Source organism: Eumetopias jubatus, unplaced genomic scaffold, assembly GCF_037043125.1.
Source record: "Eumetopias jubatus isolate StellerSeaLion01/CBP00866 unplaced genomic scaffold, mEumJub1_p1.0 scaffold_4, whole genome shotgun sequence".
Lineage (NCBI taxonomy): Eukaryota > Metazoa > Chordata > Mammalia > Carnivora > Otariidae > Eumetopias > Eumetopias jubatus.
Genome location: NW_028274810.1, coordinates 109,508,209 through 109,532,624, shown reverse-complemented (window position 1 = coordinate 109,532,624; position 24,416 = coordinate 109,508,209). Strand labels below are relative to the sequence as shown.

General features: G+C 61.9%; 1 protein-coding gene across 7 annotated transcripts in view; it reads right to left on the bottom strand.

The window, feature by feature from the left end:
* Nucleotides 1-1,273: 1,273 nt before the first annotated feature.
* TSNARE1 (t-SNARE domain containing 1) overlaps nucleotides 1,274-24,416 on the bottom strand; it is a 101,332-nt gene continuing 78,189 nt past the window's right edge. For 5 of the 7 annotated variants that reach the window (XM_088022730.1, XM_088022731.1, XM_088022732.1 and 2 more), the window contains 3 exons: nucleotides 12,736-12,808; nucleotides 10,924-11,379; nucleotides 1,274-3,792 (listed from right to left, as the gene is read on the bottom strand). In XM_088022730.1, coding sequence (XP_087878856.1) covers nucleotides 3,194-3,792; nucleotides 10,924-11,379; nucleotides 12,736-12,808 — 1,128 coding nt within the window. In that variant the 3' untranslated portion in view covers nucleotides 1,274-3,193. Of the gene's footprint in view, nucleotides 3,793-7,146; nucleotides 7,230-7,979; nucleotides 8,155-8,608; nucleotides 10,338-10,923; nucleotides 11,380-12,735; nucleotides 12,809-24,416 lie in introns of those variants that run through there. The other 2 variants (XR_015768052.1, XM_088022734.1) reach the window with 2 other exon arrangements.

The window sequence follows — 24,416 nt, the reverse complement described above, 5'->3', positions numbered from 1 at the left end:
CCTAGAGACTCTTCAGGCTCCGCTGGTGCATCCCCAAGAGGAGCTTCCAGAGACCCAGGTGTGAGGACAGCACCCCAGAACCACCCGGGTTCTCCTCCATGCATGAGCACCCCCGCCCCCAAGGCCAGCCAGGGGCTCTGTTCTCCCTGAGGCGCTGTCTGGCCTCCTTGTGCACCCCGACCCATGGCCTGACGACAGGCACCCACTGTCCCCATCATGCTCCTCCCTCCCCAGGCTGTCTGCAGCGCAGGGCTCCAGCCACAGAGGCCAAAGGGGGCCCCGGGGCCTCGGAGGCAGACAGACCTGGAGGCACCACCTCTCAGGCCCTGACTCTTAAGCCTGCAGCAGGGGTGAAGGCTGCTTTGCCCCAAGCTGAGACCTGATTCTCTGCCCGCCCTCTCCTCCCACCTGCTCTCCGGGCCTCACTGACATCTGCCATGTCATCTCTAGGGCCTCTGCCCACAGGCCTTCATTAGCATGGCCACGCCCTGCCTTCCGGGGCACTAGGTCCCACCCATGCTGGACGGCTGGCCACCCGTTTCAGCTGCCAGACAACGGGATGAGATGCAAGCAAGGCATCCTTAAAGGGAGGAGACGTGCTTTCTTAATCCCTCCTCTCCCTCCTGCCACTTGGAACATGAGTGCAGTGGTGGGAGCCCTGCAGCCATCCGGGACCATGAGCACACGAGGGAGCAGGGTCCGTAGGCCACGTGAGGATCACCAAGCACAGATAGCTTCTAAGTAAAAGTCATCATGCCTGTTTTCCCCAAACATGCCATCTGGGTTTTCTGTAAGATATAGCCAAATCTAGTTTTAATTTATACACAGAAAACATTTACCCAATATGTATTTACTTGCTTAGTATTGTTTTCTACAGCTGACCATGAGCTCTGGGAGGAAAGGCTTCTGGTCTGCCTTGGTCACTGATGCATCTTCAGCACTTAGTATGGGGCCAGGGCCACAGGAGGCACATGGTAGGTATTATGGAAATAACTGGGGTCAGGGCTCAGGGTAACCAGGATCAGGGCCCAGAGTATAACTAGAACGAAGGCTCAGAGTGTGAGTGATATCAGGGCCCAGTGTGTGATCAGAATCAGAGCCCAGAGTGTGACCTGGGTCAGGGCTCAGTGTGTGACCAGGGTCAGGGTCTGGAGTCTGACCAGGATCAGGCTCAGAGTGTGACCAGGGTCAGGGTTCAGTGTGTGACCAGGATCAGGGCTCAGAGTGTGAGTGATATCAGGGCCCAGTGTGTGATCAGAATCAGAGCCCAGAGTGTGACCTGGGTCAGGGCTCAGTGTGTGACCAGGGTCAGGGTCTGGAGTCTGACCAGGATCAGGCTCAGAGTGTGACCAGGGTCAGGGTTCAGTGTGTGACCAGGATCAGGGCTCAGAGTGTGAGTGATATCAGGGCCCAGTGTGTGATCAGAATCAGAGCCCAGAGTGTGACCTGGGTCAGGGTTCAGCGTGTGACCAGGGTCAGGGGTCAAGTGTGACGAGGGTCAGTGCTCAAGAGTGTGACCAGGGTCACGGCTCAGTGTGGGACCAGGATCAGGGCTCAGTGTGGGACCAGGGTCAGGGTCCGGAGTCTGACCAGGATCAGAGCTCAGTGTGTGGCCAGGGTCAGGGCTCAGAGTGCGACTAGGGATCGGGGCTCAACGTGTAACCAAGGTCAGGGCTCAGCATGTGACTGGGCTCAGGGCTCAGCGAGTAACTGGCTCAGGGCTCAGTCTGAGACTGGAGAAGGCATCAGCCTGTATTGCGAGGAAGCAGTGTTCGTAGCCAGTAGGGAGGTGAATGCCAACCTAGTGGGCATCTTTGAGTGGACAGGAACAGTCCATCCCTTCCACCCAGAATGAAGATTAATGAGGCTTAGAGTTGGCATGGAGATGGAACTGAGGTTCTAAGAGTAGAAGAAAAGCTTTCCAGGGCAGGACCATGTGAGTAAGGCTGCCATGGAGAGCAAATGGCACTGTTTGTCCCCACAGAGGGAGAGGAGATTGGAAGGTTGGCAGGGCCAGGTCACAGGGAGCAGCTGGGTGAATGGCTGAAGAGTTTAGGCTCTCTTCCATAGACAAAGTTACTGACACGCTGCTGGTCCATGGTGAACCTGGAAAACCAGAGAAGGGTCCCACCCCATGTGCCTGAGACACTGGTCTTGGCTCTCTTCAGTACTGGGCTTCCCTGGAGCCCGGGAACCAGCACACTGTCCTGCCCACACCAATACTTCAGGCTCCTGCTTCTGGAGAAGGCTTTTATCCACAGCGGTCAGAAGGAGGTCAAGAGGAGACGGGCAGAGGGCACGAGGCCCAGGACCAGCGAGGCCCTGGGGTTTGGTGAGCCCTGTCCTCTCCTGCTGGCCTCCGAGGAGAGGCTGGCCTCTCCGAACAGCCTCCCGAGTTGTGTGGCTGTCGCTGTGTGACGGCCGGTGGGGAACACCAGCTCCCTGAGGGACGCGACAAGGGACCCAGGAGGTCGCAGATGGAGCAGATCTGAAAACCCAGCAAGTGCCCGGGGCTCCCTGCCGGGGCTGAGCACAGAGGCACAGCCCATCTGCGAGAACAGGACTGGACTCTGTCTCGTTTGTTGGCAAGCATCATCGTTACGGTTCCTGCCTTTTTCATTATTTTATGCTTATATAAGAAAAATAATTTTTTGCAAGATAATCAGGAGGTACAAAATGGCATCCCCCCATACAGTACCAAGTCACACATACGCGTCCACGTATCTATCACACCACAGATCTAAACCGGGAGAAATGACGAGACGTGGTGCCCTTGGCAGAATCGAGCAAAGTGCCGGAGCCAGCCCGCAGAGCCCACACATTCAGGAGGAGCAGGAGGAGGTGGCTTCCGGAGGGCACCCCAGTTGTGCGGCTGCAGGGAGGTGCCGGCGCTGGCCTCCAAGGCACTCAGCGCAGCCGGTGAGAGCACGGGATGGGGAGCGGAGGCTGGACTCAGCCAGTGCCCGTCCGCCTCCTCCAGCCACAACGTCCCTGAGTAGACTTCTGCCCAGGACCCACAGACCGGCCCCAGAGCCTTTCCCTGCATGTCACTGAGCGCCACAGACAATGCCTATGAGGGTGTCCTTTGTCCTCGATGGCTCCATTGAGGCCCCAACTCTGCCCGGCTGTCGCCCAGCCCACCTCCCAGAAGGGCTGGAGTCCCTGCTGTGTGCAGCCCTCTGGGGGCCAGACCCTAGACCTCCTCCTCCACCTTCAGGATCATCCCTGAGAAGACCTCCAGGCCTGGGTGGGGGCCCTGGGCGCTGCTCTGGGAGCCTCTGGTGGGCCCACAGGCCGCTCCGCCAGCAGGGGTGCCATCCACAACAGGGGGCGAGGCTCCCCGCACTGGGCAGGCCTCCACCAGCTTCTCGAGGGTCCGGTTGAGGGCCTCCACGCCGTCGGCCAGCCGCTGGCTCTGCTCCACCAGCCTCTGCAGCAGCAGGTTCTGCTGGGCCATCAGTGCGCTCTGCTGCTGGGACCAGCGGGAGAGCAGGGCACCCTGTCGCCGATGGGAGTCCAGCAACCGCTGCTCAAACTCGGAGGCCTCCCCCGCAGGCCTCCCAGGGGGTGGGGGTGGTGCAGTGGAGGGTGGGGAGGGTCCAAGGGCCCCTGGGAACCCAGCCGCAGGGGGCACCGAGGCTGGGGAGGCTGGGGAGGCCGGTGGGGAGGGCGAGGAGGTAGGCGCAGGGATAGTTCCTCGTAGGTCCAAGGGGTCAGGTTCAGGCAGGCTCGGCCCTTCCAGGGTCCGCAGGGGTAGCCACAGGCAGCTGGGGGCCTCATCCTCCTCGTCCGCTGGTGGAGGGAGACAGGAAACGTCAGCCCCCAGCAGCCATGACTGGGGCAATACACTGGAGGGGCAGAGAGATGATGGATGGGGAGGCCCTCTGCACACAGAGCTACTTAGGTCTCCCGATGCCCTTCTGTGGTGGGCAGCAGCACGCACAGGAGGAAAATAGGAGGACTCAAAGTTGAGTCTTCCTCCAGTAACACTGAGGTCCAAACCTCAGCCTGGGAACTGCAAAGCCTCAGTGCCCAGCCTCCATGCTGCCATTTGTCCACACATCCACCCAGCTGGCCCCTGTCTATCCACCATTCTATCTGTTCATTCACAATACCACCCACTCATCTATCTGCCCATCAATTTCTTCATCCATCATCCATCCATCTTCTTCCTTTCATCCTCCTTCCTTTTACTCATCTGTCCCTCCACCCGTCATCCATCCTCCACCCACCCACCCATTTACCCACGCCTCTGTCCACCCCCCCATCCACCCACCCATCCACCCACCCATCTATCCATCATCCATCCATTTACTCACACTGTCCACCCATCCATCCGTCCATCCTCCATCCACCCATCCATTCATCCAGCCAGCCATCATCCATCCGCCATCCACCTACCCCTTTATCCATGGCTCCGTCCATCCATCCATCATCCATTCATCCTCCAACCACCCATTTACCCACGCCTCTGTCCACCCCTCCATCCATCCATCAACCCATCTATTTACCCACACCTCTGTCCACCCATCCATCCATCCATTTACTCACACCTCCATCCATCCATCCATCCACCCATCCATCTTCTATCCATCCATCCACCCATCCATCACCTACCCATTTACTTATGCCTCTGTCCACCCCTCCATCCATCCATCAACCCATCTATTTACCCACACCTCTGTCCACCCATCCACCCGTCCATGTACTCATACCTCCATCCACCCATCCATCCACCCATCCATCACCTACCCATTTACTTATGCCTCTGTCCACCCATCCATCCATCCATCCATCCTCCATCCACCCATCTATTTACCTATTCCTCTTGTCTACCCATCCATCCATCCATCCACGCCTCTGTCCACCCATCCATCCAACCTCCATCCACCCACCCATCTGTCCATCCTCCATCCACCCATCCATTCGCCCTCACCTCTGCCCACCCACACATCCACCCATCCTTCCATCCATCCAGGCACCTATCCATGGATCTCTGGGTCCACTCCTCCAGCAAGTGGATGTTCGAGGAGGCTGAGAGGGTGTACCAGAGTTTCCCCAAGGCAGCAGGAAAAGCCCTGGACATGAAATCCCAGAGCCTAGGGTCCAAAACCAGCTCTGCCTCTTGACAGCCGTGCAGTCTTGGGAAACCCTTCTCTCCTCTGGACTTCCAATCCCCATTGTCTGGCTGTAGGGATGGCTAACCCTTCCTCTTGTCAGGGTGTGGGGGGCACACTGGCCAACTTCCCAGGGAAAACCTGGACCTGAAACACGGGGCTGTGCCACGTCCCGTCTTGCTGGACACGCCCCAACGTGCTGGTGGGGAGGAGTGGGACGACCTTCCTCTGTGGCAGCAACTGCGGGCTTACCTCCTGGGCCTGAGCCTCGCTCACCTCACCTACGGCACAGGGGTCACTGCTTTGCAATGGAAATGGGGTAGTGATAATGGGCAGGGTCCAATGAGCTCCCTGGAAACGGAACTGGGGGTCTGAGCCTGATGAGGTGTCCATGGACACAGGGGGCCACCCATGCAGCCTCCACCTCCTCCTGCCGCTGATCTCTTCCTCACTGTCACATCTTCCTTCTGTGGTCCTGGCATCTGCCGATCCTTCCAACCTGGTGGCCCTGGATATTCATAGAGGCAGCCACCCTGCTGGCTTGTTGCTTCCCTCTCAAGATGCGGCTGTTGGTCAGGGCGACCGGCGGGCCCCACCACTTGGAAGAGTTCCCATCAGAGAGAGGCCAGGCCCTGAGCTTCGGGCAAGTCTGCCTTGCTTGTCGTTTGCAAACTGTTACCTTCCACTCCGGGAGGACCAAGCTTGGTGGAGAGGTCCCAGGTGGAGGGCCTAGCTGCCCTCAGTGTGCTGTAAGGTGGCAGGGGCCATGGGCCAGGCAGTGAGCACTGAGTTGATGTCAGCCTGCCTCTGCTCCCATCCTGCAGACGAGACCTTGGCGCAGCCTGTTTCTTCTCCTGGTGCAGCATTCGCCCATTCTCATGTGCAGCTGACCCTCCGTCACCCCGACTTCTCATACTGAGGGCCATTGATGGAGAAGAGGGAAAGCCAACACAGCTTTGACTTCCCAGAGACCCCAGGGAATGAGGGCATCATCTCCCTGGAACGCTCTGCCCTGCTCCTGCCCACCACGGCCCCCACACAGTGCTCACACTCCTGACCTTCCCTGGGGTGGCTCCTCCTCTGGCCTCTGAGCATGCTGTCCTTTCTACCAGGACAACTACTACCTGGCCTTCAGGATGGAGCGTGTGCTCTCCCAGGAAACTCTCCCTGCCCCCCCTCTCCACGGACCGAACTGTCCACCCCACCCTCCCCCTGGGATGCCCACTCATGGAGAGACAGTCTCTACAGTGTCCATCTGTGTGTGTCAGAGCCCAGCACGGAGCAGAGGGCCGGTGAGTGAGTGAGGAGTGAGTGAAGGATGGCTGCCCAGGCCTCCCTCCCAGCTGGACCTGGCCTAATCAGGTGCTCACATGGCGGCGGCGGCGGCGGGTTAGCACGGAGGCCCAGCCGTCAGTCCCCGGGGCTGCTCTAAGCCCCATTGCAAGCAAATAAAGGCCTGATATTTGCCCTCACTCCCTGAGCCAGCCAACTTGTCCCAAGCCAAGCTCCGATGGCTCCAAGAAGGGAGGGTCCACCCCAGCCTCCAGACCAGAGCCAGGCCAGAGGCAGCCCCGAGCCGCACAGGTGCTTGGGCAGCTGGTGCAGGAGCAGGAGAGTCAGAGGAGGATCAGAGGGAGGGGACAGACCCCAGCAGACCCAGCTTGCCCTTCTGGGCAAAAGAGAAGCCACAGAGCTTTCTGGAAAGGCAGGTTGGTGAGTGTGCTCCCGGGCAACCGTGGCTGTGCCCAGCACCCATGGCAGTGAGATCCCTCACGGGGTCCTGCTCACACTCATGACCCATCCGTGACTCCAGCCTCAGCAGGGGTGCAGACAGCAGGCGGCGGCGCACGGCACCCTGGGTACAGACACCACAGTCCTCGCTCTGCGCTCCCCCGCACCAGTCCCCCTTGACTCAGAGAAGAGCCTGGGGGCGTGCCCCTCCCAAGTACTGGGCAGGGCCTAGGCCTCCCAGGGAGACGGGACAGAGGGGGCCGCGGGCCAGCCGTGCCGTCCCCTCATACTGACTTACTTGGTGCCGGCTGGCTCCAGCCAGGAGCTCGCTGGCCGCCTCTGTGTGCGAGGACGCAGCCTCAAGGCTGGCTTCAATCCTATCTGCAAATCAAGACAATAGAAGGAATTACAGAGTGTGACCCTGAGGCTACCCCAAGGGCGAGCCCCAGGGAGCCCAGGCCCAGAGGTGTGGGGGGTGGATGGCCGCTGCCCTCCCCAGTGGTCACTAGGACCCCATGCTGGCTTCACTGGAGGCCAGGTGAGGAGTCCAGCCTCCAGAGAGACAGAGGCTGCAGGGATGGGGCACTGGGCCACCGCGGCTGGCGTGGGCACTGGTCACCAAGCCATCAGGAGGTGCCCCTGGGGGCAAGGGCAGCCCACTCAGGAAAGGGCCGAGGCCAGCCCAGATAGAGGCCTGGCCCTGTTACTTCTCTGCACCCTTGGGCAGTCCTCCTGCTCCTGACCATGGCCCCTGCCTCGAAGAAAGGGACAGAGACTGTCTCTGCAGGTCCCACGGAGCCACTATAAGGACCATCCTGCCTGGGTCTGTGGTTGGGCGGCAGCGCGTGCTGGCCCGTGGTCTCCAGACAGTGGCCAACCGGCTCAGGCTTCAATGTGGGGCGTCAGGCACGGGCCTGGTGGGGGTGTCAACGCAGCCTTGACCAGTGACACCGGCGGCACAGCTGGGCCACCCTCACGAGGCCCAGAGCATCCCCAGGAAACCAGAGCATTCCACTCCACGATGCTGGCAGTAAAAAGGCCGCATTGTGAAAACGTGCCAGACCCACTTGGAACTCAAGGCTAGGCTGCGGGACACACAGCGTGATGGTGAGTTAAGACTGTGACATTCACCCGCAGTAGGAACTGGGTTTGAATCCAGATGAAGAACACGTCTACACTGCGTCCTCTTCTACACGCTACCAGGGATCCTGGTAGCACTAGATGGAGCAAGCCTGTGGCCACAGCAAGAGGCGCTCTCCCCGAAGACCAGCGGCCATTACTGCCGGCTACTGCAAACACACAGCTCCTGTTTCAAGGACAAGGAGACAGGACCCCAAACTCACAGGACTTCAGAGGCAGAAATAGTTCAATTCAAATCCTTCATCTCCCCTGGAGCACGACACACCGGGGTGCCCCGGAGCTGAGCAGAGCGGCAGGCCCAAGGCCCGCGGCAGAGAAGGCCTGGATGAACACAGGCACCACCAGCGCACAGCGTGCCCCCTGCCCAGTGGATTGCTCTGAGGGGCTGTCTTCTCTGGGGTTCCCTCCCCCGCATCCGAAGCCTAGCCCCCCCACGTGGAGCCCCACTGGAAGGAGAGGAAGGAGGGCTTCACCCCTTCTCGTGCTGCAGCACCCCTGCTTCTCCCCCACGTGCAGCGCTGACCCCCCAGTGTCCACCCAGGCCCCTGCTCCTGCCACGGCCCTGCTTGGGTGCCAAGGAGCCACGTCGCACCCCCAGGCCGTGGGCGGCAGCAGCCCCACCCTGCTCCCCCGGAGGGAAGAGACGGACGCACAGGGCAGCAGCAGCGGCTCCCACGCACAGGAAGACGGCAGGGTCTGGGCCAGTGCCGGGCACTGGGGGCCACGCTCCTAGCTGGGGCTTGCCTCCGTCCAGCCACCGCACAGAGCCTGAGCTGTGCCAGCATTCTGCTCTCAGCCTCCGACAAAGCCCAAGTCTGGTCTGCACCGAGCCACAGGCCCTGGGGACACCATGAGCCCGGTTCTGATGGCCAGGTGCTGCCTGGAGACACAAGCGATCCCACAGCCAAAGGCCACCTCAGACCAAGAATGAACACGCTTGGCCTGCAGAGCGCCCCCCAGATCAGACCCAGTTCTGCTTTGGGCCACGGTACAAGCAGACCCGCCTGCCAGACCCAGCTCCCTCCCCGAGGGGCTGCCAGGGGGGCAGGCGGCACCCCACCACCTGGCCTGCACACCCCGATGCTTCATCAGCCCTGAACCACCTCTGCTTCCTCTCGAAGACCCCGAGTTGGTCAGGGGCAAATCTGCAGGTGCCCTCTGCTGACCCCCAGGCCCCGCACAGGGGCTGCTCAGCAGGACCTTGTCCTGCAGGGCCTCTGCTCCGGAGACTACGGGGCACCCAGACTCCAGGCCAGGCCTCGGGGGGCCGAAGAGAACCCCCTTCAGTACCACTCCCAAAACACTCACAGAGAGCAGGGGGATGCACCTCAAGGCACAGCCAGAGAGCTGCCTACTCAGCCCCCCATGGAGGCCCCACAACTCTACCAACTGGCTATCCTCAGCCCCTGCGGCCGTGAGAGGCCCCTGCAGGCCTGACCCTGCCCAGGCGCCAGGCGAGCGTTGACCCAGACGGAGGAACGGGTGGGGCCTGCGGCAGTAGTCTCTGCCACCCACCCCCACCCCAGATCAGGTTTTGCAGCCGCCTCCCTGACCCGTAGCTCAGCCCTGTCAGGGAGGTCCGGCCCCAGGCCACTCCCTCTCACTCGGTCACTCAGTGACAATCAGCACCGTCTGGGACGGACACTCCCAGGAGGAGCTCCCAGCACTAAGGAATCAGTCAGTTGGCCGCCTTGATGGAGGCAAGCCCAGGGGCTGCAGGGTCTAAGGAAGGGGGCGCCTGGCCCAGCAGGGCAGGCAGGGACATCTGTGCTGGACTGGACCCCTCCATAAGCCAGTTTACTGAGCCAAGCACCAGTGACCTTCAGGAACAACACAGCCACCAAATTCCTGCCCAGCTCCAGGGTTGGGGACTCGTGGGGTGGGTCGGGCACCCCAGGGTGCACACCCAGCCCTGCAGCGCCCCAAAACTGGGTCTGGCCCTGCCTGTAGGAGACTGTGGTGGCCTCCCCTGGCCTGACAGGCTGGCCCTATCCTGGACCGTCTCCCAGGCCCATGGCCAATGCCAGCCCCCAGGGAACGGTGCGTCTGCACACATGTCCCGCTGGGCCTACTAGAAACTGTGCTGTGGCCGTCCACCGGGGCATGTGTGTGCAGGCTGAGTCCTGCGGTCCACGCTGTGGCCTTCGAGAGAGAGCTGGTCCTGCTCCAGGCTTCGTCCCCAAGGGGCTTCCAGCAGCTCCTCCGGAAACAAAGAGTCCATCTTGGCCGAGAGGAGAGGCGCAGCCGCTGCGGCAGACTGACCAGGACGTTCAGAGGTGTCTTGAGGAAGAGGAGCAGCAGGAGGAGGTGCAGAAGGAGGTGGCACCAGGAGTCCAGGCCAGCACCACCCTGGAGGCCAGAGGTGGCCGTGTGCAGCGGGAAGACCCCACCAAGCACCCCATGCCTTCCTCACCAGACACAGAAACTTCCAGATAAGGGGGCCTATAGGCGGGTGCATGGGCTCAGCGTGGGGGGGGGGGGGTCAGTGTGCCCTGGGAAGCTGAGAGCCGCTGGACACTGCCCTGGTCTGCTCTGGGGGCTGAGTGACCCCAGGGAGAAGGGCCCCCATAACGAGAGCACAGGAAGGGGTCAGGGTGGTCCCGCTCCCCCACACCAGGGGAGTGGCACCAGGTCGGGACAGGGAGGGGAGCGTGGCCCCTCGTCCTCTGCTCCCTGAGCCTCTGGAGGCCCTTGGCTGTGCTACGTCATGGTGGGGGGACCCCCAGAAGGACTCCCAGCTTGGGGCCAGGATGAGACTGACTCTGAGCCCCAGCTCCTCCGTTGCCCAGGTGGGTGGGCCCCTCGCGGACCCCAGGCTCAGTTTCCCGTCTACATGTGGGTGGTGGTCAGACTCACAGCCCTCCCCGAGGGTCCTGCTCCCTGGGGCCCTTCACTGGAACCCCAGCACAGGGGCAGGCCTAGGGGGCCCACTTACTTGGCAGGGGCTCGGCAGCCTGGCCCTTGCCTAGGGGGGCTGGAGCTGAGAAGGTCTCCGCCACCATGCGCTCCACAGGGGTAAGGATGAGGCCAGGGGCCCGCGGGCGCTCCGCCAGTTTCTTGCGCACCGCCCCTCGCAGATCCCTCCACTTGTGCTTGAGGTCGCCCAGGTCCCTCCGGCAGTAGCCCAGCGCGTTCACCGCCTGCAGGATCTTGTTCCACACGCGGTGTTTCCGGGAGGGCGTGCCCCGTAGCGCCCCGAACAGCAGCGGGTGGTGGCGTGTCACCCTCTGAACCAGCACCTCCGTCTCCTGGGGGCTGAAGTTGGGCTTGCGCGTCTTGGTGCGGGAGTGGAGGCCCTGCCGCAGGGGCGCACAGCCCAGCCCGGGCAGCAGGGCCGCCACGGCTGGCTCTGGGCTGGAGCTCTGCCGGCACGTGTTGCTGCTGCTGGACCCTGGAAAGGCACCAGAGGCTGAGGGAGCAGGCAGAGGCCCACGGCCAGCTGGGGAGCAGACGGGCCAGGCCAGGCCCAGCCGAGCACCGCCAGGCTCACAGCCTCCATTGTCCCTGTAGAGGGGCACACGGGCCCCTGCCCATCATCCATCATGGTTAGATCACCCACAGCAGCACACTGTGGGGTCCTGCGGTCTCAGCTGCTCTCGGCCCCAGGTGTCCCACTCCAGGGTCCCCAGGCCTGACCACGGTGGCCACGAGTCAGCCCTTGCCTGCCCCTCTTCCCCCCTGCACCTGGAGATAGCCCCTCCCCATCAGTCTGTCACTGGGACTGAGTGACCATCTGGGTGACATCTGGAGTGGACAAAACACTCTGCACACCCCACCCGGAGACAGCCAGCCAGAGGTGAGAACGGCTGCAGCAGCCATGCTGAGGCCGACAGGGGCGCAGGGCAGGAGGACGTACAGCCCAGGCAGGCAGGGGCCTGTGGAGACCAGCGCGAGGCATGCTGGGGCAGAACCACTGCACAGCCGCCGAGCACAGCCCTGCGCACAGCCCAGGCTCTGAGAAAGGGCGAAAGGCAAGCGTGCTGGACAGCAGCCCCGGGAGGCCGCAGGGCGCCCCGTCTCCAGTCCCTTCCTCTCCTGGGGGTGCAGCACCGCCAGAGACATGGCCTGGCTGCCCCGTGGGGAGCAAGACACACACGGACCTCAGAACCTTGGAATGGGGGGGGGCGCGGTGGCAGGCAGAGGCTAGCTGGGAGCTGACTGTGCTGGCCAGTGGCTCTGGTACCAGGAGTCAGCCCCACGCTTCTGGGCCAGAGAACCATGGTTCCTACACCTCCCACTCCGGGCTCCCAGGCCCTCGGGACAGCAGCAGGAAGAACCACGTGGCCACCTGGGGTGGAGAGACCAGGCTGGGTGGGGCTGAGGTCTCACGTGGAGGGAAGACAGAAACCAGGGACAGGAGCCCGCTCCAGGCGGCTCTGGGCTCCACACGTCCAGCTCTCTCTGCTGGGGCACTCACTGCAGCCTTGACCCCTCCCCCACCCAGGACAGTTTGTCCTCACCCTGGGGAGTCCTCGGCTGGGAGGAAGGCCCAGGGTGGGAGGCATGGAGGCCCAGACTCTTCAATGAGCAGAATGGGTGGGCCACCCTCTTACATGAGCCTCCTCAACCCTGGCCTTCCTGAAGGGCTGGGGAGACCTGGGGACATGGAGTGGAGGGGCAGCAGAGAGGCTCAGACCTCCAGAACCACCCTGGCTCTCGTTCATCTAGGAGGCAGCCCTGCCTGCACCTGGGGGAAAGGGCACGTGGCTGTGGGGCAGGTGGTTCAGAGGGTAGCACAAATACCCACCGATGGCATCTCCTTGCTCTGACACCATGGAGGCCAAGTCCTTGATGATCTGATTGACATCCAACAAGTCACTCTGTGGAAACAAGAGGATGGCCATTAGGTGTGGTGGTCAAGGGCACAGCCATCAGGGAGTGCTAAGTGAAAGCCAAGAACAAGGAACAAGTCTGGTTCACGCCCCCACCAAGTCAGAGACAGGGCTGAGATCTGAACATTCTTTCCTGATCCCAAGGCCAAACCCCAAGCTCCCTGGGTATCCCAGAGCTGTAAGCATCCTCACTGGGTACAGGGGACCCAGGGCTGGCCCTGGAGGGCTACAGTCAAGGGCAGGGCAGTGTTGCCAACACTGTCTGTACCTCCTACAGGCCTGTTGGTCCTGTAGACACCTCGTTCCCCATACTTGCTTTGAGGCTCCTTAACTAAAAGGTGGTATCTTTCCCTCTCTGTACACCCAGCTCCTGGCACAAGCTAGCACACAGGGGCTGCTCAATAAATCCTGAAGGAGTGGGGGGATGGACGGATGGACAGATGGTGGGTGGATGGATGGTGGATGGGATGACGGGTGGATGTATAGGTGGATGAATGGACGGATGGATGGGTAGATGAAAGGACAGTGGATGAGTGAATGGATGGATGGGTGGATGAATGGTGGATGGGTGGATGGATGGTAGATGGGTGGATGAATTGATGGATGGACAGGAAGATGGATGGATGGATGGATGGGTGGGTGGGTGGGTGGATGGATGGATGGATGGGTGGATGGATAGAGACATGGATGGATGGAGGGATGAATGACGGGTGGATGTATAGGTGGATGAATGGATGGATGGGTGGATGGATGGGTGGGTGGGTGGATGGGTGGGTAGATGGATGGATGGGTGGGTGGGTGGATGGATAGAGACATGGATGGATGGACGAATGAATGATGGTGGATGTATAGGTGGATGGATGGATGGGTGGGTGGATGAATGGATGGATGGATGGGTGGATGGATGGATGGATGGGTGGATAAATGGTGGATGGGTGGATGGATGGTAGATGGGTGGATGAATTGATGGATGGACAGGAAGATGAATGGATGGATGGATGGGTGGGTGGGTGGGTGGGTGGGTGGATGGATGGATGGATGGGTGGATGGATAGAGACATGGATGGATGGAGGGATGAATGATGGGTGGATGTATAGGTGGATGAATGGATGGATGGGTGGATGGATGGGTGGGTGGATGGGTGGATGGATGGATGGATGGGTGGGTGGGTGGATGGATAGAGACATGGATGGATGGAGGGATGAATGATGGGTGGATGTATAGGTGGATGGATGGATGGGTGGGTGGATGGGTAGACACATGGATGGATGGGTGGATGATCGATAGGTGGTGAATGGTAGACAGACGATGGAGAGATAAATAGTGGATGGATGGGTGAACGGGTGGGTGGGTGAATGGATGGATGGGTAGATGGTGGATAGATGCCAGTCCCACTGCCATGGAAAGACTGAGCGGCTTCATGAAGCTACTGAACAGGGTAAGTGTAGATATTTGGACCAAGAGGATTTGAGGTATTCCGCTTAAGCATATCTTGCATCCTCCATGTTGTCCAAATGTCTTATCTCCATTTGCCAGCAAAGCAGCAGTGATGCTTGTGACGGACGTGGCCATATTATTCACAGGCCACACGCCTGGAGCAATGCTGGGGGCATGTCACACAGCACCGTTGTACTTGGCAGCACCCCTGAGGCCGGGTCACAACACCCATCTGACAGTGAAGGTTGTGGACACTCAAGGGGGTCCACGACCTCCAGGGCCTCCGAGAGAGAGGGAAGGCTGGGACTGGCACCTGTGCCCACTGGCTTCAAGGCCACCCTTTTCCTGAATGCCACTTTGCAGGGGACAGCTCCTCCACTGGCCAGCCAGGTGACCCTGGGCAAGACTGCTCACCCTGGGGACAAATTTCCTCAACTATCACGTGAGCAAAACCAAAGCTTCCTCCCTGGGTGCCTGGCATATGGCCGGGGCTGAGCCCAAGTCAGGGAAGATTCCTTCATGCCAGTGAGGGAGGGGGCAGGAGGGGCGGGGGGTGTGAACCCCACCCCAGGTCCTCCCACTCTGCAGCTCGTTCTGGAACGTGGATCGATTTCCACAAGGGTCATTTCACCCACTGCAAAATACTACGGGGAAATTCGTTTTCTTTTTAGGAGTGTTCTGGGAAATGAAGCAATTAGCATGATCTTAAACCTTCGTGTACTATCAGTTGCAATTCAATTATGGGCTTAACCACGGTGCAGGGCAGACGGCCACTCTGCAGAAACAGAGCCAGTGGCTGGGAAGGTGGCGGCCCACAGGCGAGCCTGTGGGTCTCGGCTCTGGAGGACGGCAGCAGATGGGTGGGTGCTGGGTGGCCCTGGGCCTGGGCCCATTTCTGGGATCCCCGTCACCACAGCTTCTGGGTGAGGCCTCCGACTGGGGAGGCCAAGCCTAGGCTCCACCCTAAAGTTGAGATGTCACGGTCAGCAGAGCCTCAGTCACACTGCCTCCCTGCCCAGATTTCCAGGTTTCTGCTCCAACCCTGTCAGAGGCTGGGCACTTGAAAGCCACGCCCGACCTCGAGCTTCGTCACCGAGGCCTCTCACAGGGGGCTCATCTGGGGGCCCTGAGCCTGGTGCTGGGTACACCCGGACTCTGGCACTCTTAGGAGCCTTTCTAAGGTGACTCAGTCTCCCCATGCTATATGTGAGCATACCTGCCAGTACCCCCACTTTGCAGACAGGGAAATCAAATCACCAAGAGGTTAAGGGTCTCCCCCAAGGGCATGTGACTGATCAATGTTGGAGCCAGCAATCACACCCAAGTTTGGGCTGGCCTACCCCAGGTCACTACCCAGCCACACCTCACCACTGCAGGGCACCCCAGCAGTCACGACACCTGGGTGTCAGTACACAGGGGGGCGTCGCACGACACAACTGCCCACACGGGCAGGATTCATGGACTCTATCTCTTCCCACGGGCAGCGGCGGCTGTGGGCCACGGGTGGCCTAGGGGCACAGCCACACTCAGCAAAGGACCGGGCAAGGAGGGGAGCTGTGGAGCAGGGGACCCGAGCCCAGTACCCTCCCGGGGGCCTGGGACTCTCGGGCCACCTGCCAGGGGAGGGGCGGCCACCACACTGCACGGCGGCTGAGCTGGCTCGTCCCCGTCCAGCAGAGCACTGACCCCAATAATCTGGGACAGCGGGGACGAAACACAGCGTCCCCAGTCCGGCTCACGTTCTGGACTTCGGGGGAGGCCCCCCTGAAAGATGCAGTGGCCAAGGCAGTTCCCCAGCTTGCTGCCAGCCGGCTTTACAAACGTTTCCCGCCAGGGCCTGACCCCTCCCCCCCGCCCCCCACAGGAGGTCTCTGCAGGAAGCAGTTCTCAGAACCCCGCCAGGAGCCGGTGACAGCCCACACGTGGGGCCCTGCCCAGAGTCGGACGGATGGAGCCAGGTGGGCCGTGCCCCGGGCTTCCTGTCCACAGCCGGCCGGCCTGGCAGACAGGCCACCTGGAGTGGGAACCACCTGGTAGGCTGGCGTGAGCAGGAGATGCGCAGACGTCCACTTGGGCTCCAACCCCCAGAGCCCTCAGTGCGCCGGAAGCAGCCGTGCGGAGCAAGGGAGCCTTACGCGGGGTGACCCACCCTGGACCATGATTCAGGGGCACCCACATCTCAGGGCTGCGCGCCTGGGAGCTTCCCACTCCCTGGGCTCCTGGCGGTCCAGGTCACCTGTCACACACACCCTTCTTTATTCCAGGCCTCCCTCTTCAAAATCCCGGACCTTTGCCAGCCTCCGGGCTGACTGATGCTACAGGAGCAAGGCCGGCCCTCGTCCCCAGCAGACCGCCCTGAGGCCCTGCTTCACCCCCGAGATCCACGACCCATGACCCTCTCAGTCAGTGACACATAAACACCAGCTGTCTTCAACAGAAGCTCAGGCTGGACCCCTGGAAACAGCGACACTAAGAACCACCCCCCCCCCACTTTGGTGTTCTGGAAAATGCTTTCTGCAGAGAACCCCCTCTCCATGGGACTCTTCCCCCATGTGTGATGGACTCGAGGGCACCCCGTTGTTCACCCAGGACAAGACCCCTCGCTCCCGCTCTGTGCCACCTACAAGGTGAGCAGAATGCTCATCCCCCTGACCTGTCAGGACAAAAAGCCTGGTAATCCACTTGGAGCTCAGTTCCTCTCCTCCCCGGGCCTGGACGCCCCCTGACCCAGAGAGCCCTCACCCAGCCCTGAGCCCTGTGCAAGAGGACCCCTATTTTCCCAGCTATTGGGGGGCTTGCACACCCTACCCTCCCAGCATTCTCCATTTTGTAAGACATCCCCCATCATTCTGAACAAAGACTCTCCTTGCTCAAAACAGTTAAGCCGTGTTGGGGAGGAACGAAGGATGAGAGGGTGTCCCAAGGCCCTGCATGCTTCAGCTGGTCTCTGCCAGGTCCAAGGGCTGCAGGACTGTGGGCAGGAGAACAGGGATGCCACAAGGGGGCACACGTGAGGGGCCACCCTCAGGAGGGAAGCAGACTGCGGGGAGGGGCTGGTGAGCTTGGGGCTGCAGACCCCATCCAGAGCCCCAGGCAGCAGCCTCCCGCAAGTCCCTGCCCACAGCCCTGGCCCTCTGTGCCAGGGAGGAGCAGGGAGGTGGTGCTCCTTGGACGGGTCTTCATCCAGCTGTGCCTGGCTCTCAGGTGTGTGCCTCCTGCAAGACAGCTCCCAGGCGCTGGGACCTCCTGGGGGTGAGGGGTTTGTGTCTCATTCACCCCAGCATCCAATGGCCATCTGCAGAATGGATGGGGCAGCGAGACTAGGTCGGCTCTGGGGACAGAGCTGCTGATTTGCCAGGAGAGGGAGGGCCCAAGAGAAGAGGTGTGGATGGGCAGCCTCAGTAGCAGGCAGCATGCAGAATGGGAACATCTGGGTGCAGGCCACTGTCAGGAACAGTGTCCCTCTAGTCACTGTGCCTGGACACCTGGGCACGCCTCAGCTCCCGGAGGAGGATGCCAAAGGCAGGTGGGGCCCAACTCCCAGGCACGCCTGGGGGATGCGCCAGAGATGTGGGGCCCCCCAGGAGCCTGGGTGGGAGCCACGTTCCGGCAGAAGCCCGGTCCTCGGTCCTTGGCGGGGAGGGCTCGGAACCAGGCTGGTCACGGGCCTGAAGGAAGGTGGGCCTGCACTAGGGGGCCCAGAAGCCCCCCAGAGCTGCCCCAGGATGGCACCCTCCAGGGATGGCAGGCGGCACCAGCTGTGGTACCAGAAAGCGGGAGAGTGGGCAGCAGGGAGAGACTCAAAACACCTTCACTTAGTAAATGTTTAAATCATGCAATTATTTTCCTGATTGCTTCTAAAACTAGCACTCGTTAAAAGCTCATACAGAATCTTCGTTCTCCTCGACCGGCACCACGGAGTAACAACGTTGCACGGGACACAGTAACACCCTGATGGGCGTGCGTGTATGTGCGTGTGCACCTGTGTGTTCCCTTCACTTCCGGGAACAAAAAGAAAGAAAACACTATGGCACTTTTTCTATTACACAAGCTCTTCTTATAATTAGGATCTTGGCAACCATCCACCTATAACACAACTGTTCCAGTTAATGGAACGCCAAATTTCACTGATTTATTCACTTATTTATCGTCATCAGCCACAGCAACCCCCATCCCCCGCGTCCGGCTGCACGGTGCCGACCTCAGGGAGGGTAGCCTCCTCCCTCCTGGGCCTGCCAGGCAGCCATGGCTACAAAGCAGCTAATGTGCTGGATCAGGCGACCTCCGCTCCGGACGGGAGCAGGGAGCGCCACCCTCCCGGGTGAGATCAGGTGAGGTGGGCTGCCCGGGCTGGGAGTGGACACACGACTCGGGCCCCAGCTCCGTCAGCCAGACCCGTGCCTGGCAAGCCTGCTACCTGCTGGCAATGGCTAGAGGCACGTGTCCGTCTCATTCAACCTCTCCGGCCCCTGGCAGGCGAGGCACTGCCCCACCCTCCAGACAGGAAGAGCCAGCCTCAAGCAGGATTAGGTAAAGGGCCGTGAGTAGGCAGAGCTGGGCCGCAGGGGCCAGCTCCTTCCATGCCCAGCTCCTGGACTCTGCACACTTGGGTGACCGCTTGCACCCTTCCCCCACCTCCACCCCCCGGGGAGAGAGGCTGATGGAGAGGCAGGGGTCAGACACTGTCGCCCGCCAGCAAAGCCCTGCTCCTGAGTCAGGCAGCCTGGACTCGCATCCCCGCTCTGCCACACACGAGCTGCATGGCTGGGCCAAGGGGCGTGGCTTCTCTAAGCCTCCGCATCGTCTCGGATAAAACTGGAACACAGGAGTGCTCACTCTCGCAGAGCTTTTGTGAGGGCTGATGAAACGATGCATATAAATACAGGCAACAGAACTCTCTGATTAAGTCACAGATCTGCTATAGAGTCCCCGCACGTAAAACTTATTCATCCCTCCACCCACCACCCATCCGGCCGGCTGGCCCCCGCGCGCCCACCTACGCACCATGCATCCCTCCAACCCCCCATCCACCCACTCATCTGTCCTCCCCTCCATCCGTCTCCCCTCCACCCGTCCCTCATCCTTCCATCCAGCCACGTGTTTGTGCAGACGACAGTCATCGAGCATCCAGATTGTGTCGTGTGTCCTCTGTGGCGTAGGAACACCGCAACGACCACAACAGACAAGAGTCCCTGCCTCTGTGGGCTCCGTTCTCACGAAGAGAAACATCACAACAAGATCATCCACGACACGGTATGTTCAACGACGCAGAGGAGAAACTGGAATTTTAGACGGGCAACACCTGCGTCAAGACCTGGAGGTACAAAGCGGAAGTTGCTCGAGCATCTGGAGGAAGGGGGTCCGGGCAGGAAGGCACCAGCGTGTCCAAACAGCCGGGACACCTGGTGGAAAGGGACCGAGGGAAGCGTGTGCTCCACAGAACGGTGCCGGGGGGCCTCGGAGCCACCCCAACACACCTGCCGTGGTATTCCTAACAAGGCAGCCCAGCACGCCTCCACCTCCCTAACTGCCTTAACCAACAGCGCCGAGGCGAGGCCGCGGGACGTCCAAGGCTACATCACAAAAGCACCCTGGATCCTCCACATGAAGAAGCTGGAAAGAGCCTAGCACCGGGAGACATGAGAGTCTTCCTTCCCCCGGAGAAGGCCGGCCCCCGAAGGGCCCCTCGCTGTTCCTGTGTTGGCACCCGGGCTCTCCGCCAACCTCAGCGCCCTGGTGACAGCAGGGTCTCCCCCTGGGGTGAACCCCTAGTCAGCAGTAGCCCGCACCGGGCCTGGCAGGGTGTCAACTGGGGCCGTGAACTGGGGCATGGGCCTCGAGAAGCTCCCAGGGAGGGGTGAGGCAGGGGCTGCAGGGGCTGCTGTGAGCTACGCCCTGCCCCACCCACACCCACCAGGTCTGGCTCTGCCCAGGTGAGGCCCCTGCCAGGCAGTCCAGCTCTGCAGCATACCGTCACCTGTGGGCTGACAAAGATCTTCCGTGTTCCCTCAACCCTTCCAACATGGTCCTGCCTTACAGACAAACAAACTGAAGCTTCCAGAAGAGACCCCTCAGGGCTCCCATGGCCAGGCAGTGGCATGGCTGGGGCTGGGACCCTGGGCCCGACCTCCACTTCCCCTCTGTGACCACGAGCCCGAGGCCACCCAGCCCCTCCCCACAAGGGACAAGGAAGTTCCCGCTGCATCCACAGCGGCCCCTCCAGACTCCACAGTGAGAACTGCCCTTCCTGCTGGGACCGGCTGGCTGCCCTGGTGGTGACAGGCCACACTGGACCACGGGTGGTCTCGGCCGCAGCTGTGAGGACAACAGACAAGCCACCTTCCTGGGGCAGCCTCATTCCCCGGAGAAAGAAGTGAGGGGTCTCCTCCCCCGCACCTTGAACACGAAGCCCTAGATTATGTACCTTCCACTCCTCTGGGAGGTGGGCGCCTCCAGAACAGGGGACTCAGCCGAGCGCTCCAGGGGGAACTTCCCACAGCCCACTACCCGAGGGTCCCCATTTCTGACAGCCCCACAGGACTCGGAAATGGGCTCAGAGAGGGGACCTGAGGCCGGAAGGGACAAGAGAGGCTGTGGCCCGGAGGGCTGGCTCTGCCCAGACTGGCCATGGCCTTGCTGCGCGTGCTCCACTGCGGCGGGTGCAGGACGAGGGTACACAACCTGTGGGAATGGGAAGTGGGGACTGCGCCCTGCAGGCCAGACTCCAGGGGGGCAGGGGCGAGGCCACAGAGAAGGAGAGGCTGGCCGGCGGTGCGGGCACAGCTGTGGTGGACGGACAGACCACCAAGGGGCAGCACACAGACCTGGGGACAGAGCTGCCTACCACCCGGCCACCTGCCAGCCCACCTGCCAGTGGGGAGCGGCAGCAGCGCCTGGACGCAGCTTAAGTGGGTGCCTCGGCGGTCCTGCTTCGTCCCGCCCACTCCCAGTTAGAGTCTGAGCTCCCAGTGGGACAGAAATGGCCCTTCCCACTTTATAGACAGGGCTGCAGGCCAGGAGGCTGCCAGCCATCAACACCCAGCCAGCCCCTTGGGGCCCTGGGAGGCGTAGGGTCACCCAGGTCACGGCCCACCTAGGATCAGTGTCAGGTGGTCAGCGTCAGCTGCCTCCAAATCAGAGGCAAGGAGAAGGAGCCCAGAGAGGCCAAGAGCTAGCTTGGTGGAAGGGGGTCATAACTCAAGCCTCCTCTGCTCCCTGTCGGAGGGGCCCATCCTCTGGCTCCTGCAAGCATGCTGTTCACCCTGGCCGGGCCTTCTGGATGCACCTCGCCCAGGAGAAGCCAGGGCTCAGGCCACATGGGCCCCAGCAGTGTGGCCTCCCCATCAGGAAGGGGGTGACGGTGTCCTGAGAGCCTGTGCCTGGGACCAGTGTGCCTGGCCTGGCCAGCCCCCCTTCGCAAGTACATGTCCCACTGGCAGGGGATGTGCAGAGCCCATAGGCCAAGCATGGCCATCCCCGGGGCGGTGAGCAGCTACCAAAGCAGCCAGGCACAGCCCTCCGGGGCGAGGTGTCCCCAGAGCTCCACCTGCACACAGTGCTTTCCCTCTCAACTCTAGTCTTCCCACGGAAACAAAGGAAGAGGCTCTTGTGCTTCGCGCGGCCATCAGCCCAGCGTGCAGGTTATGTGGGAGCCTGTCTGGGGCAGGGGTGTCTCAGGCCAGGCGCACAGCATGGCCCTGCGGCCCTCCTTCCCACACTCCACACGTGCGGGCAGCCTTGATGGGAGCGGGCCAGCACTGCCCCAGGCCCACCCCTAATACTCGGTGATGAGAAGGTGGAGCTCAGGCCGGGCCCAGGAGGCCAGAACTCAGGAGGAGCACAGCAGAGTCTAGGCCCCGGGCGGCTGTGCTGATAAGGCTGTCTGTGAGCAGCTCTGGCCTGTAGGGCAGAGCAGGGAGGAGCAGGCAGAGGGGAGCTGAGTTGGGTGGGGCACAGGAGGGCGGAAGGGCAGAGTGGGGCTAGGTAGGGGAGGGCTGAGCGGGCAGGGCTGAGTGGAGCCGAGCAGGGCTGAGTGGGGAGGAGCTGGACTGAGCTGGACTGAGCTGGACTCAGCAGGACCGGTGGGGTGGCGCTGGACAAGGTGGAGCTGTGTGGGCCGGGGCAGAGCTGAAGGGCAAGGCTGAGTAGGGCGGGACACGTGGAGCTGGGTGGGGCAGAGGTGGGCCGAGCTGGGCAAGGTGGGGACGCGCAGGGTGGGGTGGGGCCGAGCAGGGCGGGGCCACCCTGTGCCCAGGGCCAAGCCGTTCTGCAGGAGGAGCAGAAGCAGCCCCGCAGGATGGAGCAAGGGGTGGAAGGACAGCGCGTGTGGCTCTGCGAGCCAGAGGCCCAGGCACTGGCGCCCCAACGCCCCAACTGGGGGTCGGCACTGCATCTGTGGGGCTCCAGGCCCCCATCCCACCCCTGGACAGTCACACTGCCGCAAAGTGGACCCAGGGCTGGGCAGGCAGAGACCCACCTGTACAGTGAGCTGATGACCCTGCTGGCCACGAGCAACTCCCCCCGTGGCAGCCACGTGAGGACGAGAGGCTGCCTGCGGGGGTCCTCACTGGCCGCAAGGAGGGCAGCGCAGACAGGGGTGCAGGCCCCAGGCCTCTATCGCTGTGGTGGGGGTGCTAGCCCATCGTACAGCTCATTCAACTAACGTCAGGCCAGCTACGCAGGGCCCTGGGGATTGGGCCTGACACGCGATGGGGGGCCCTGGGACCGGTGGACAGACAGTAACAGGCTAGCCGCCAGAGGTTGGGAGGGACAAAGGGGCAAATGTGGGGGGCAGACTGGGGGTGGTAAGAAGCCTGCTCCGTTCCACAGGGAAACTGCAGGTGGCGGCAGCGTGTGAGCCACCCACGCATGTCCTGAGGCTGCTGCCCACACCTGCCCACACCGCTGTCCACTGTCCCCTGTAGCTCTGGGCAGCCCCCGAGCACCCTGAGCAGCTGGGCTGTGGGCCGGCCCTATGGGGGCCTGGGGCAGTCCACCTGTCCCCAGGACTCCAGCCTCTGCCCCCCCACTATTCACACTGAGCGGCTCCGTCACCGGGCCCAGCTGCACAACTGGGGACAGACCCACGGGCAAGCCCGACCGCAGGTCCACATCACCCTCATGCTGCACATGAGGACATAAGCTCCCCGTGAGGCTGGTCACAGTGGTCCCCGGCTGACCCCCACTAGGCTCCGAGGGCTGCAGAATAGACTGGCTGAATTCAGGCAGGTCCCACGCTACCCCAGGTCCGAGATGGGCCAGGGCCCCGGGCCCCCACTCTCGGCTGACGGGGCCAGTCACCCCTGGTAAAGCCCACCCTCTGCCTAGTCACCACACAGAGAACCAGAGCAGGGCCCAGGCCTGGACTGCCCGCTGTGGGAGGAACCGCACTCACACGAGGGACTCCTCGGAACCCCATCCTGCAGCTTCGCCTTCAGAGGTGGGCCCCCACCCGGTGCCAAGACAAGGCCCCATCCTCGAGCACAGCACCCCCACCGCCTGGCTTCCCAACCTCTGCCCTTCTCCCCACCACCCACACGCGGTGTGCCAGAGGGGCTGCTGGGCCCTTCCTACAGGGACCTCAGTTCTTGAGCCAAAGAGGAGGCAGATCTCCCTGCCTCTCGGGACCCCAGCACCCCATGTCTTCAGGGGCAACCATGCTTGGATCCCTTTCTCAGCTTCTGGTGGAAAGCTAGTCTTGCTGTAACAGAAAGGCCATGGGTGTGTGTGTGTTCCTTCTCTGGATGTCCCAGCAGAGGGGAGCAGCCCATCACCTTCCCCTTCGAGGAGCAGGACAGTGTGAAGGGCCAGGGGCTTCTCAGAGGCAGTGGCTGAAGTGGGGAGGGGGCCCTAGAAGTAAGGCTGAACCCCGCCTCCCTGGCAGGGCATCCACCTCCTTCCAGGGTGGGACAGCAAACATGGCAACAAGTCCTGCACCGGTGACTCAGTTTACCAACTTGCCCACGTTCCTGTTTTTCTAGAACAAGCTGCTTTCAGAGGACATGTGTCCAGAAACCCAGCTCCTGGAAGCAGCTCCAACTTCCCGGGCAGATGAGGAGACAGAGGCCCGGGGGGAAGAGAATGCGCCCACAGGTACATGCGGCGGCTCGCGGGGGCTCACGGAGGCTCAGGGCCCACTGTTGGCAGAGCCAGCGTCCTG